The sequence below is a fragment of the Dreissena polymorpha genome, chromosome 14 (assembly GCF_020536995.1).
Source record: "Dreissena polymorpha isolate Duluth1 chromosome 14, UMN_Dpol_1.0, whole genome shotgun sequence".
Taxonomy (NCBI): domain Eukaryota; kingdom Metazoa; phylum Mollusca; class Bivalvia; order Myida; family Dreissenidae; genus Dreissena; species Dreissena polymorpha.
The window spans coordinates 25,488,364-25,502,697 of record NC_068368.1 but is presented as its reverse complement, the minus strand read 5'-3'; the positions used below and the strand labels follow the sequence as shown (position 1 = coordinate 25,502,697).

At 34.8% G+C, this 14,334-nt stretch overlaps 1 protein-coding gene across 18 annotated transcripts in view; it reads left to right on the top strand.

Annotated features, from left to right (window-relative positions):
- Positions 1-14,334, top strand: part of LOC127858677 (dedicator of cytokinesis protein 1-like) — a 158,031-nt gene that overhangs the window by 4,771 nt on the left and 138,926 nt on the right. For 10 of the 18 annotated variants that reach the window (XR_008039019.1, XR_008039018.1, XM_052395889.1 and 7 more), the window contains exons 4-9: positions 4,029-4,125; positions 6,810-6,955; positions 8,328-8,415; positions 10,725-10,760; positions 11,280-11,428; positions 14,014-14,095. Coding sequence is in view for 16 of the 18 variants with exons in the window: in XM_052395889.1 (XP_052251849.1) it covers positions 4,029-4,125; positions 6,810-6,955; positions 8,328-8,415; positions 10,725-10,760; positions 11,280-11,428; positions 14,014-14,095 (598 nt within the window). In the remaining 2 variants the exon portion in view is untranslated. Of the gene's footprint in view, positions 1-4,028; positions 4,126-6,809; positions 6,956-8,327; positions 8,416-8,456; positions 8,472-8,512; positions 8,528-8,568; positions 8,584-8,624; positions 8,640-8,680; positions 8,696-8,736; positions 8,752-8,792; positions 8,808-8,848; positions 8,864-10,724; positions 10,761-11,279; positions 11,429-14,013; positions 14,096-14,334 lie in introns of those variants that run through there. The other 8 variants (XM_052395899.1, XM_052395898.1, XM_052395897.1 and 5 more) reach the window with 8 other exon arrangements.

Sequence of the window (14,334 nt, the reverse complement as noted above, 5' to 3'; positions counted from 1 at the left end):
AGTTTTATCAGAACAAGACACATTAGTATTTATCCTGTGAATTCCAATCAACAATGCGTTTATAAACATGGAGTAACAACGAAAAAATCCCAAGTTTTAAGGTAAATTTTGACCACGTAACCTATGTTTAGAAGCTTATAAACGTAATTACTTTTTTATATTTTTATTGTTTCTTTACATAAACGATTAATTTGATAAACTGTGACATTGGAACAAAGGAAAACAACCGTGAATCTTACTTTGCGTGAACAGGTGTGTGGGGGTGGTAAATTTAGCCACTTGACGAATAATTTATGATTACGTTTTCTTGTAACAGCATCAGTTCTTAGGTGGAAATCGTTAATATTATATATATTTATGTGATATTATTTAGTGCTGTTTATATTATGGGCTAAGGTTGTACTTTTTAATGATTATTTTTTTATTTAAATTTTTCCTGTATTGATTTTTTTTCAAAATATTTGGTTAATGTAGTATAATATTATGCTGAAAAATATAAGTAAATTCTTGGAAAAAAATCTTTCTTTTGCTATAATAAAATGCATTTAAAACTGCTTGGAAATGCAATCTAGAAGGGTCTGAAAATGATTAAAATCAATTTTTGTCCGGGGGACTTAGCCCCCCTTTATCCCCCTGACAAAGGCGCTGCCCCTTGACCCCGCTGGTGGCCTGCAGAACCAGACCCCTGGCTTGTTTTCAGGATTGGCAATCTGGTCCTGTTATGACCCCTGTGTTAGCAGGTGATTTTCTATAGTGAACATGTAAACAAATGACCAAGGACCCTAAAAATCTCGCAAATATGTGTGAATTGACAGTTTGACGTAATCAAAGAAAAGCCGCTTCCTGTCTAAAGGCATAACTTACTTAAGTAAACACGTTCAATGAATGCATAAGGAATGGTTTTAATTGTCGGAACAAAGTCAATTCTCTGCTCGCTAATGCATTTATTTTCTCTTTGAAGTTAGGTTATTCCATTGATTGCTAAAAGAAAGTGGTAACTATTGAGTTGATAGTTGCATTTAATATTCACAGTTGTATTCTTGTTGCGTCGACATTCAAAACAATGTTTACCGGTAACTATGGACCAAATCGGTATAGTGACATTCACACATGTTAATCTCTTTTGTCAAAACACCGCAGACAGCAGTCTACACAATAGGTCAGTAGACAAGCTTTGCGTGTTTTCATAACGTCAAACACTTAAAATCCAGTTCCGCCCAGATGTATGATTTGAAATTATTTTAGAGGAAATATCAACTTATTCGCGATATAATTTTGGTAAAAAATACCAAAGAAACTTTAAACCGAAATCAACAAAATTCAATGTTCTCTATAAAGTTTGTATAAAAAAATCAATACACGCACGCTTTGCAGGTATAAGGAGTATACCTTGTACATTGCAGCATAATTTTCGCGCGCTTTTGTCGGGAAATATACATGATGACTGTATATTGGAAGCATTTGTAACCGTCGTGTTAACATAAAAATCGTAGTGTGTTTCGGATTACTAATTATTATTCTCATTTTGAAATTTTACGGAACATTTATTCTTGTCTTATATGTGTTATGATTTAAATATTAATTTGTCAAATGTCTTATATTCATTCATATTGTAGATGTACCTGTGAATTAAAAATCATTATTTTTATACGTATTAATTTTTTATACAATTATCTTTTTTATACATGTGCTACAGTATTTAAACAATTTATTTTAATAATGTTTTTATTTTTTGGCATGCCCAGTAGCACACTGCTAACGTGGCGTTGCGCGGCGGTCACTGATAAGAACGGAAATTGTCTGCATTTACCGACTAGGCTAAAGTAATACACGCCGCGGGAATAAGCGAACGCGGCGTAACGCCGAGCGTTTTATCGAGTTCACCTCGTTCTCTCAACGCCGCGTGAACACTCGCTAGCAGAAAAAATCCGCAGAGGGAGCGCGTTTTTTGGGGAAAACGCGTGGAGTGTACTGTATGTCAACGTGTAAAAGCTGGATCAGCAAAATCAGCGGGGATCCATACATTTTAAATATGAAAAAATGGATTGTTTCGCAGATTTTTAGGAAAATGTGGTATGATAAACAGAAAAACAGGTTACTGTCCCATCGTTTTGAAATATATCAGGCTCGGCACGAATAATATAACGGCTCGGCAAGCCTCGCCGTTATATTATTCTAAGCCTTGCCTGATATATTACAAAACGATGGGACAGTAACCTGTTATTCTCTATGTCCCCCACCACTATAGTGGGGGACATATTGTTTTTGCCCTGTCTGATGGTTGGTTTGTGTGTTTGTTTGCTCCAACTTTAACATTTGCCATAACTCTTGCAATATTGAAGATAGCAACTTCATATTTGGCATGCATGTGTATCTCATGGAGCTGCACATTTTGAGTGGTGAAAAGTCAAGGTCATTCTTTAAGGTCAAAGGTCAAATATATGTGTCAAAATCGCTCATTTAATGTACACTTTTGCAATATTGAAGATAGCAACTTCATATTTGGCATGCATGTGTATCTCATGGAGCTGCACATTTTGAGTGGTGAAAGGTCAAGGTCATCATTCAAGGTCAAAGGTCAAATATATGGGGACATAGTGTTTCACAAACACATGGCTTGTTATTAGTTGCATTATGTTACCATTTGAAAATATTAAATACAATATGTCAATTATGAATTCTGCTTCTGTGCATTAAATTATCTAAATTGTTAAACTTGATTTCATCTAGCTCTTAGCAATAATTTTGACCAAGTCACCCTCTTGGCTGACCCTTTACTTATATATACATAATACAAGTATATAGTAAACACTTCTCCTGACCTCTGAAACTGGACTCCCAAAGATGTTATATTTGCTATGTTTCATGTTTTTCTACAAAGTAAGTCTTTTTTATATTGTGCTCCTGGGTTCAAAATTGTCCACGTTCAGGCCTTGAGATTAACTCTTCCAGTGCTGGAACCGAATTGTGAAGGCCTTTGCAAACAGTTTGGATCCAGATGAGACGCCACAGAACGTGGCGTCTCATCAGGATCCAAACTGTTTGCAATTATGATAGTATTCTTTGAAAAAAACTCAAAGAAAATGCTAATTTTAGAAATTCAGCAGACGACATTTTAGCAGACGACAAATTTCCCAGCATGCAAAGGGTTAAAGGGATCTTTTCACGGTTTGGTAAATTGACAAAATTGAAAAAAGTTGTTTCAGATTCGCAAATTTTCGGTTGAGTTATGATATTTGTGAGGAAACAGTATTACTGAACATTTGTCATAGTCTAAATATAGCCGTTATATGCATCTTTTGACGATTTAAAAACTTAAAAATTATAAAGCGTTGCAACGCGAAACGATTGAATAATTTGGAGAGTTCTGTTGTCGTTTAAATTTGTGAAACTACGAAGATTGCAAAAATAACGTATACAATACGCCTGCGATGTATGCTTGGCAGGATAGCTCAGTTGGCTAATGCGTTTTTACTTCAAGATTCCGGGGTCACTGGTTCGAGCCCTGCTGAGGGCTACTTTTTTTTCCTTTTTTAAATTTATTTTTGATTTTTTACTGTAGCTTTTAAAATTTAATGTTAACATTTATCAATATAAAGCATTTAATGACAAACTTCAAAACATGCCAAAATCTGTGAAAAGGCCCCTTTAACACTTGCCTACTCACAAACTGAGAGCGTAAAATATCAGTTTGTTCCAGTACCGTGTAATGAAGTATTGTTTCTAGGTAGCACTCAAGTTTCCTTAGGTTCCTTGTGTATGATACAGTTTCTCAGGTTATTTAGCAAGTTTGAATATTATGTCAGTAATGTGTTGTTGTTTTTTTCAGACCTTCTTCTTTAGTTAAAAACTGTAAAGCAGCACAATTAAAGTCAGTGTGATTTTTTGTATGCATGTATATCATTGAAATGTCCATCACAATTTGAAACTTTTAAATCAGTGTAAAGTTGAAGAGTTTGACCAACATTTTTTATAAAGCTTTTTTTTCAAAACAATGTTTTATTGAAGCTTCGAAACTGTACTTGTAGGTCTATGGAAAGCATCACTCCAAAGGAGCTGCCAATAGTGCAAGAAATCACTTCAGTTGTACGGGAGTGGTATCACTACTGGAAATCACAATATGTGGTATGTTTTTTTCTTCTGATACATGTATGTTAATTTTTTACTTTATTCTTAAGTGCATTTTTCCAGCCCTTTAATTTGGAAATGTAATGATACGGTGAGCTACGAATTTACACAGTTCTCTGTATTTCAAACATTAAAACACCAGTAGTTCAGTCAGATTATCTATGAGTGTTTCATAAGAGGAAATATAGTGATTGTTATTTGTGAATAAACCATCTTCTCAATCACTGTGACTGCATTGTTAGACACTTTCCACTTCACACAGCCACTTGTGGGCAGTACCATTGAACTTAAAGCTTCTTACTGTATGATGAACTGGTCATTGAAAAATCTTTTTCTGGAGTTGTTTTTCGATTGTTATAACCATCTAGCATTACCAGTTAATCTGCCAATAGACATATATGTGTGTGACGTTGATTGTTTCACTATTTTTAAACCTGTGTTATGTTTTATCTTGTTTATTATTATTTATATTAATATTGTTATTGTTGCTGTTTGTTTTTTTAGAAATGTTGGTAATTTCATGCTTATGTAATGTTATAGACCTGCATTTTGCATTTATCAGTGGAAAAAAAAATATTGCTCTGCATTATGAAATATTTTTACAAGAAAAATTAGGCAATAAGTATCTGTTTCAAATATCCTCTGATGTTTCAATAGTTATTAGCTATTTTTAACGCTATCATGTGCATAATTTGCTTTGATATATTTCAATGTTAATAGTTCAGAGTGATCATACCCCTATCAAACCTCACCCCCGCTGAATTCGACATTTCTCACCATTGACAGCAAGTCGACAAAATACCCCATCACTTTTCGTTTTTGCATTATTTCAACTTGTTTTGTTCCATGAAGTGATCTTTTACAGTTTTCTAGAATAAAAAAAATGCTATGGAAAGGCCCCTTTTTCAGTTTCTTCACGAATGTCTGTTATATGTGTCACATTATGTCATGAGGCATCAGTTGAATTCGTCACAACTGACAAGCTCTAGATATCACAGTGCTCAAGCTAGGATTTGAAAAGGTCAGGGCGGGGTCTCGGAAGGGCAGAGTGGGGCATCAGAAGGGGAGGATGGGGCGCCCTTCCATTTAGGCCTAGCTGGAGCTCTGTATCAAGTGTATTGTATGCAGACCCTGATAGGGATCGCTAAATACAGACCATAGTTGAATTTCAAATGTTAATTCTAGAGCGCTATATATATATCTCCTATCTTTGGTTATCCCACTTTTACAGCGAATTCGGTTGATTAAAGCCCCGTTTATTAAATTTCGGGTATAATCAACGGCATGTGCTACGCTGTTAGGCTATGTTGTAAACAAATGTAGTTCCTTGTATATAACAACTAAATGTTATATTGATGTTACAAAACTTTTAGATTTGCAATTCAATATGAATTAAATTGTAATTTATAACGCACGACTCTTTGTCACAGAACGATATTCTGATTTAAAAAAAATGACTATTTGATCAGGGGTTATTTAAAAAAAAAAATTATTAAAAAATATTTGAAAAAGCAACGTTATTAATATTGCAAAGTTACTGAATCAATATAGAAAATTAAACCATCTTCATATCGGAACATTGAAGTTGAAATGTTTCTCCTTATCTTGTCACAGTTGAACAATTTCAGGATGTTCCATATTCAAACTGTTCTATGGAAGAGGCAGTCTGCACAGGCTAATCTAGGCACAGGCTAATCTTATGCATTAAGCTTATTTTCTCAGAGCGCCGCTGATTTGTTTTCTTTACTTCACAAGTGAATATTGTGTGTGGACAAGCAGAAGTTTGCTATGAGTTTGACATAAGAAACTACAGTAAAACTGCAATAACTCGAGGTAGCACAGGACTGACCTCGATGCTCGAGTAATAGCAGGTTTCAAGTAATCCATGGTATTATTTGTTTTCACTGTTTCGGTTGGTGATGCTTAAATTCTGACCGCAACAGCTTTATTTTCATGTAAGACGGTGCTTTGAAAAGTAAAGTTTTTTTAAACTTCACTTAAGGTTACAGTATATTAAACTAAACAATAAGAATAATAGTTCTTTCATTTAATTTAATCAACATACAAACATAACACATGTATAATAAAAAATATTCAAACAATATTCAATGCTCATGTAGCATATTTAAAATAGCGCACAAGGTACATATGTGCGCATGAAAAAAAAACATGAAAAACAACATGATCACTACACAGTTTGTATTTAATTTACATTCAGTCAGACTTGTGTTGTGCAAAGTCTAAGATTGTTGCAACCCCAAATTTTTTAATTACCATTAAAACTGTGTAGCTTTTATCTGTATCTCAAAGGATGACAATTTGCAGTGTTACTCAAACTGCGACTCACTTCAAACCTAATCAAGCGTATTTTGTCTACTTGATTGCGCTGTTTTCACAACTAGAATATTTTAAGCACCGACCAGATGAGAAGTGTCTTTGAATAATTGCCAGTTATTTAGGTGTGAAATTCCTTTCAGGGACCAGCAATTATCCTCAAGTTATCGATAATTGGTTGTTTGAGTTATTGCAGATATTTTTATATCGAAATTAAAAGAAAATGTTAGGGACTTCCTTTAATGCTTGAGTAATCGCCAGTTTTCGAGAAATCCCCAGCTCCAGTTATTGCAATTCTACTGTATCTAGTCATTTTACCAGGTATGTTTTTCATCTTCTTGTTGCAGAGCCATCACCCAGACTTTGCCGTAATTCAGGAAATGATAGATGGCCTACTGAAATGGCGAAAGGAAATAAAGTCTAGAAAAATCACCACTGAACAAATGAAAGATCTGAAACAAAAAGTTGCAGCAAAAATCGACATTGGAAACTTGTAAGCTGTTATTAACAATTATCATATTTATATTAATAGTGTTTTTTTCCTTGATAAGCTCTGTGTAAAAGTACTCTAAGCTGATGTCTCATCAATTTTATAAGACTCCGTGTGTTCCTATAGAAATGATTTTGTTCACCCTTTTCCTCTCAGAGGCAAAGTGAAAATGGCTATGTGCAAACAGCATAAAACCTGAACAGCCTTCAAGTAACTCGCAGTCTGTTCAGGTTTTATGATGTTTGCTGCACATCAGTATTTAAGAGTTGGGAATGAAACCTTAGATGATATCTAGGTCAAGTTCAAATAAGGGTCATGCCGAGTCAAAAACTAGGTCACAAGCTACATTTCAAGCATTTAGCATGGTGTCCGCTCTCGAATTGAAGTAGTTTTCATCCGATCTTCACCAGATTCGGTCAGAAGTTGTGTCTAAATTATATCTAGGTCAAGTTCAAATATGGGTCATGCCGGGTCAAAAACTAGGTCACGGGGTCACTTAGTGCATTTCAAGGATTTAGCATGGTGTCACTCAAATGATAAAGCTAAGTGTTTCTTAATTTTAAAAAATCATTTCGCCACTCAAATGGTAAAGCTATCAAGTTGTCCAAAACCTTCAAACGGGCTTACTTTGTGACAGTTTTGCACTCTTGTTTCCTATTTGTAAATAACATTAAACTTTTGGAACATTCCCTCCCTCATGCAGCTTTATGGATTGACCCTTAGAAAAATTATATAGAAAACATTTGTCTCAGTTTTTAAATGTCTCTTAGCAAAAAAACACAATAATTTCCCAATGTCGGTGTAAACAAGTCTATTTTTCTCCCAATCCACAGGGCCCTTCTCCATTCTCTACATGGTAAAAAAAACCTACTATATTTACTGAAAGAATATAAAAATAAATAATGTGTGCAAGTTGATAATGTGTGTCTATAGCCATGCATTCTTGTTGTGCAAATTCTTCAACCCTAGTTTCAAAATTCCAACTCCCAGCTATATGACCCTACAGGGTACTGCGACATTTATCTTCTCATATACTAAATGAAATCCAAACTAAAAGAAGTCCAAATTCAACCCATTCCATGATTGTACCTCGTTCTAGGAAATCATGACTTGGAATGAATTTGCGTAAAGTGTCGTCTCAGAATGGCCCCAGCAGTCTGCACAGGCTAACCAGGGAGGACACTTGCAGCCTAAACTAGATTTTTAATAAGAAGAGACTTCATATAAAATTCCATGAAAGGGGAAAGTAAAAGACCTCATTAATATGTGCGGACAGCACAGGCTAATCTGGTACAACTCTTTTCACACATGCCGTAAGCCAAGCTTTCCCAAGACAAGGCTTATTATATGTATGTAAATATATCTTGTATTACAGAAAACTTGGACTGGACCTGGTGGTGCGAGATGATGAGGGCAACATTCTCATCCCCAGCAGTGCCAGCGTGGTCAGAATATACAAAGAGGTTAGCTAATTTCATAGATGTTAGTCAACTCAGGTGTGGTCAGAATATACAAAGAGGTTAGCTAATTTCATAGATGTTAGTTAACTCAGGTGTGGTCAGAATATACAAAGAGGTCAGCTAGTTTCATAGATGTTAGTTAACTCAGGTGTGGTCAGAATATACAAAGAGGTCAGCTAGTTTCATAGATGTTTGTTAACTCAGGTGTGGTCAGAATATACAAAGAGGTTAGCTAGTTTCATAGATGTTAGTTAACTCAGGTGTGGTCAGAATATACAAAGAGGTCAGCTAGTTTCATAGATGTTTGTTAACTCAGGTGTGGTCAGAATATACAAAGAGGTCAGCTAGTTTCATAGATGTTAGTTAACTCAGGTGTGGTCAGAATATACAAAGAGGTCAGCTAGTTTCATAGATGTTAATTAACTCAGGTGTGGTCAGAATATACAAAGAGGTCATTTAGTTTCATAGATGTTAATTAACTCAGGTGTTTATGTTGACATTTATATTCGTTCCTCACTCTGGGAAAACAGGGCTTAATGCATGTACATAAAGTATCTTCCCAGATTAGGTCGTGCAGTGCCCACAGACTAATCAGGGATGACACTTTTTGCTTTTATTGGTTTTGTTAATAGGAAATCTATTCTAAGCAAAACTTTGTTTAAGGCGGAAAGTGTTGTGCCTGATTAGCCTGTGCAGGCTTATCTGGGACGACACTTTAAGCTCATGCATTAAGCCTGGTTTTCACAGAGGGCTGCTCATTTTTCTTTGATTTGGAAATATCAAAACTATTGACATGTCAATGCACAAGTTCATGACAAAGATCTACTTGAATATCAGCAGTAGACTCTAGTTTTGCCCTCAAACAATTTACTTCCTGATTACAATTTTACTTAGATTATTTAGTAACATGCAGGGGTGGCAAAATCTCAAAAAACTATACTTGTCCACGGACAACCATTTAGGAAATTTAACTTGCCCGTTGCTGAACTACACTTGTCCGTTAATGTTTATATAAATTATAAACGCATTTATTGATTAATGTTAAATAATGTGGAATATATATCAAAATGAGTATGATTTCAATTTCAAATTGTATTTCAATGGTACATTCATTATAGCAGTATATTATAAACAATATAAAGACTTTCTCAAACTTTAAATCTTGCGAAGCTAGTGTTGTGCAAAACATGTGCTAAAGATAAGTACATTGTAATCTTAACAAATTAAACTAGTCCAATATGTGGACCTCATCAAACTGAGGCTCCGCTACTGGTAGCAATTTGATTATATAAACTGGTAACCATTGAAAATCTGTTAGCCAAGTTTCTTGAAAAATTCTGGTGCGTTTACTTAGATCATATTTTTTATCATAATCTTTCTTAGTTTTTTGGGAGGTGGGCTGCTCAAAGCTTCGGGTTTCTGCTCCGTTGTTGAAGATTAAAAAAAAAAGTTTCATCTTTACCATTAAAGTCGTCTTAAATAACAAGGTAGACCGTGTTTTGATTATCTTAGATTGATACTTTTTATATACGTCTGATTGTAAAAATAAAGACACCAGTCTGTACACTGTCTAACAGTCGGGCCGAATGTTGAAAATGCGGCATGCTCCCGGTCTCTTAAAGAATAAGGGAGATCACTGCGCATGAAAGTGCACGTATTTTAGCTTGATTGCTCCGCAAATAGAACTGACAATGTAATCGCGTGTCAACATCCGGTTTTTTAAAACTAAAATACGGCTTTAATGCAATGAAATTTTGTATACCTGGACGCGACTTTTAAAAAACTTGTTGTCCACGGACAACTTAATTGAAAAAAGTCAGTTGCCCAGACAAGCAAATGTACGACTCGGGCAACTAGGACATTTGATTTCGCCACCCTTGACATGTATAAGATTTATTATTTTTTATGCCCCCGAAGGAGGGCATATAGTGATCGGACTGTCTGTCCGTCCGTCTGTCCGCCTGTCCGTCACACTTTGCGTTTAGGTTTCGAAAAATGCTCATAACTTCTATGTCGCTTCAGATAGCAATTTTATATTTGGCATGCATGTGTATATGGACAAGGCCTTTCCATATGCTCACAAATTTTGACCTCTGTGACCTTAACCTTGAACTTAGGGTCAGCATTTAGGTTTCGACATCTGCATTTAGGTTTCGAAAAAAGCTCATAACTTCTATCAAGCATTTATAGGGGGCATAAGTCATCATATGTTGACAGCTCTTGTTTTATTTTTTTAAGTAAAACTGACACTCGCTGACACAATCTTATTACCATGCTATCCTTTCACACATTGTTGTTTTTCAATATTTCAGCATGTGGAGGTTGCTGACAGATTAAAACATGAAATGGTATGTAGAGTAGAGGCTTCTAATATCTCTTCAAATATGCAAAACCTAATGCTCATGTTATCTTTTTGTCCCCTACCGGTTTCACCGGAGGGTACTTATGGTTTTCGTTCTGTGTGTCCGTCTGTCCGTCGGTCTGTCAGTCTGTCACACTTTTCTGGATCCTGCGATAACTTTAAAAGTTCGTAATATTTTTTCATGAAACTTGAAACATGGATAGATGGCAATAGGACATTATGCACGTCATTTCATTTTGTTCCTACGTCAAAAATTCTGGATGCTATGGCAAAAAAATAATAAAATAATAATAATATTTTAACAGTGATGGAATTTCTGACAATGGTGGAGCCGGTAGGGGACCATATTGCTTGACAATAGCCTTGTTAAAATAAGGAGGATATGGCTAACAAGCAACCATTAACTTTTCTCATTGTGTGTTATTCAGCAATTTTGTTTTATAAAAGTGTACGTCTTTAATAACAATTTTATTATCCAAACATGTTTTTGTGAATGCCTGGCTAGCAAGGTGAGAGCAGTGCCCAGGTGGAGACCAAGGCATCAGTTGGGGCTACATACAACCTGTTTGTGATGCTGCACAACTTTGTGTGTCGTGCGGATGACGTGGAAGTCCTTGTTAACCTCTATGATGCAGTCAATATGAAATATATTTGGTAGGTACTGAAGTTTGCTAATACTGAAATTGAGGATCACATCAGCCTCGTTCTGTGAAAACTAGGCTGTATGCATGTGATTAAAAGTGGCGTCCCAGATCTGCGCTTTTAAGGAATTTATCATATAGAGGAATTCTTTTCTTAAGAAAAGCCAGTTAAGGCGGAAAGAGTTGTGCCTGATTCGCCTGTGTGGACTGTACATGCTAATCTGGTACAATACTTTATGCACATGCAATAAGCTCAGTTGACTGTTCATGCTAATTTGGTACAATACTTTATGCACATGCAATAAGCTCAGTTGACTGTACATGCTAATTTGGTACAATACTTTACGCACATGCAATAAGCTCAGTTGACTGTACATGCTAATTTGGTACAATACTTTATGCACATGCAATAAGCTCAGTTGACTGTTCATGCTAATCTGGTACAATACTTTATGCACATGCAATAAGCTCAGTTGACTGTTCATGCTAATCTGGTACAATACTTCATGTGCATAAAGTATTGTACCAAATTAGCATGAACAGTCAAGTGAGCTAATTGCATCTGCATAAAGTATTGTACCAGATTAGCATGAACAGTCAACTGAGCTTATTGCATGTGCATAAAGTATTGTACTAGATTAGCATGAACAGTTGACTGAGCTTATTGCATGTTCATAAAGTATTGTACCAGATTAGCATGAACAGTCAACTGAGCTTATTGCATGTGCATAAAGTATTGTACCAGATTAGCATGAACAGTCAACTGAGCTTATTGCATGTGAATAAAGAATTGTACAGGATTAGCATGAACAGTCAACTGAGCTTATTGCATGTGCATAAAGTATTGTACCAAATTAGCATGAACAGTCAACTGAGCTTATTGCATGTGCATAAAGTATTGTACCTTATTAGCATGAACAGTCAACTGAGCTTATTGCATGTGCATAAAGTATTATACCAAATTAGCATGAACAGTCAACTGAGCTTATTGCATGTGCATAAAGTATTATACCAAATTAGCATGTACAGTCAACTGAGCTTATTGCATGTGCATAAAGTATTGCACCAGATTAGCATTTACTGTCAACTGAGCTTATTGCATGTGAATAAAGATTGTACCAAATTAGCATGTACAGTCAACTGAGCTTATTGCATGTGCATAAAGTAATGTACCAGATTAGCATGTACAGTTGACTGAGCTTATTGCATGTGCATAAAGTATTGTACCAGATTAGCATGAACAGTCAACTGAGCTTATTGCATGTGAATAAAGAATTGTACCAGATTAGCATGAACAGTCAACTGAGCTTATTGCATGTGCATAAAGTATTGTACCAAATTAGCATGTACAGTCAACTGAGCTTATTGCATGTGCATAAAGTATTGTACTAGATTAGCATGTACTGTCAACTGAGCTTATTGCATGTGCATAGAGTATTGTACTAGATTAGCATGTACAGTCAACTGAGCTTATTGCATGTGCGTAAAGTATTGTACCAAATTAGCATGTACAGTCAACTGAGCTTATTGCATGTGCATAAAGTATTGTACCAAATTAGCATGTACAGTCAACTGAGCTTATGCACATGTATTAAGCTCAGTTTTTCCAATAGGGCTCAAATTTATGTTAAAAGATTTTATGCTTAACCTACAATGAAGCGTGGCCTTCTGGAAGTATTACGTTTTTCTTATCGTGTTCACATCTTAAACTTACAAAAGAGAATTGCATGTCTGTTTCAAGTGTAATTCCCAATAATCCAATACACCATGCACCAACCATGAAATAGTTTCCAAATATGGCCAAGAATATTCCTAGAACAGCACAGTAGGGAATATCTTTTACAGTAAATGCAACCTATTTTGTGATGTATCTTTGTAATTGATATTATAATATTAATTGATTAACTGAGTTTTCAACATTCCTGCTCTTTCAGTTAATATTGAATTAACAGGTTGGATAAAAATATGGTCTGGAAAATTGTATTGAAATATACAGATATTCATTGACATGTGCCAGTCAACTTATTTTACTAAAACAGAGGGCAATATTTTGAATTGTTGCCGTGGAACCATTAGGCAAAGGGCAACAGTTAAAAATATTGCCCTCTAAGTTGAGGGAAAATAATTTGACTGTTACCAAGTACAATAATATTATAAATTTGTTTTATTTCCTTCTTCTGAAAATGAATAAAAATATCAATTTGCATAATACTATTATTGTAATCCTTATTACAAAATAAAATAAAAAGGAATATATTATTTATAACAATGACAATATTAGGATTTGTATTATTAATATTAATTACAATAATATTATTATTGATATTATTTTGACTCAAGTTATAAATTCAAACAAATAGTAAGCTCTTTTGTGCTTTTTCCAGTCAATCAATACAATGTTACTTTCCACAACGTTTTGCAAATATTGCTTAGGGCACAATAACGTTTCGAAACAAGGCAACATCACATAATATTGCCTGCTTGTTTCAAGAAACGTGTGAACAGAAAAAAAATTGAATTAATAATTATATTATGAAGAAGGTTATAACGTGTTTTATTTATCAGCTCACATTTTTCACCTAAAATTCATGTTTTCAGTGAAAATTACATCATCAAATGGGATAAAGAGAAGCTTGCCGGCGACCAAGAATTCCTGAGTTCAATAAAAGTAGTCTTTACAGTAAGTTTTTCCATTCAATCAGAGTAGTTTTTACTGTAAGTTCTTTCATTTAATCAATTTTGTCTTTACAATAAGTTCTTCCATTCAATCAAAGTACTCTTAACTGTTAGGTCTTTACAGGTTTGTCATGTTGCAAAAAGTTAAATTTAGGATTGTTCTCAATTCATTCATAATCAATTGACCATTGTGTTAATGTGGTCCTGGACATATCTTAGCTGCTTTCATAAGCATTCATTAAT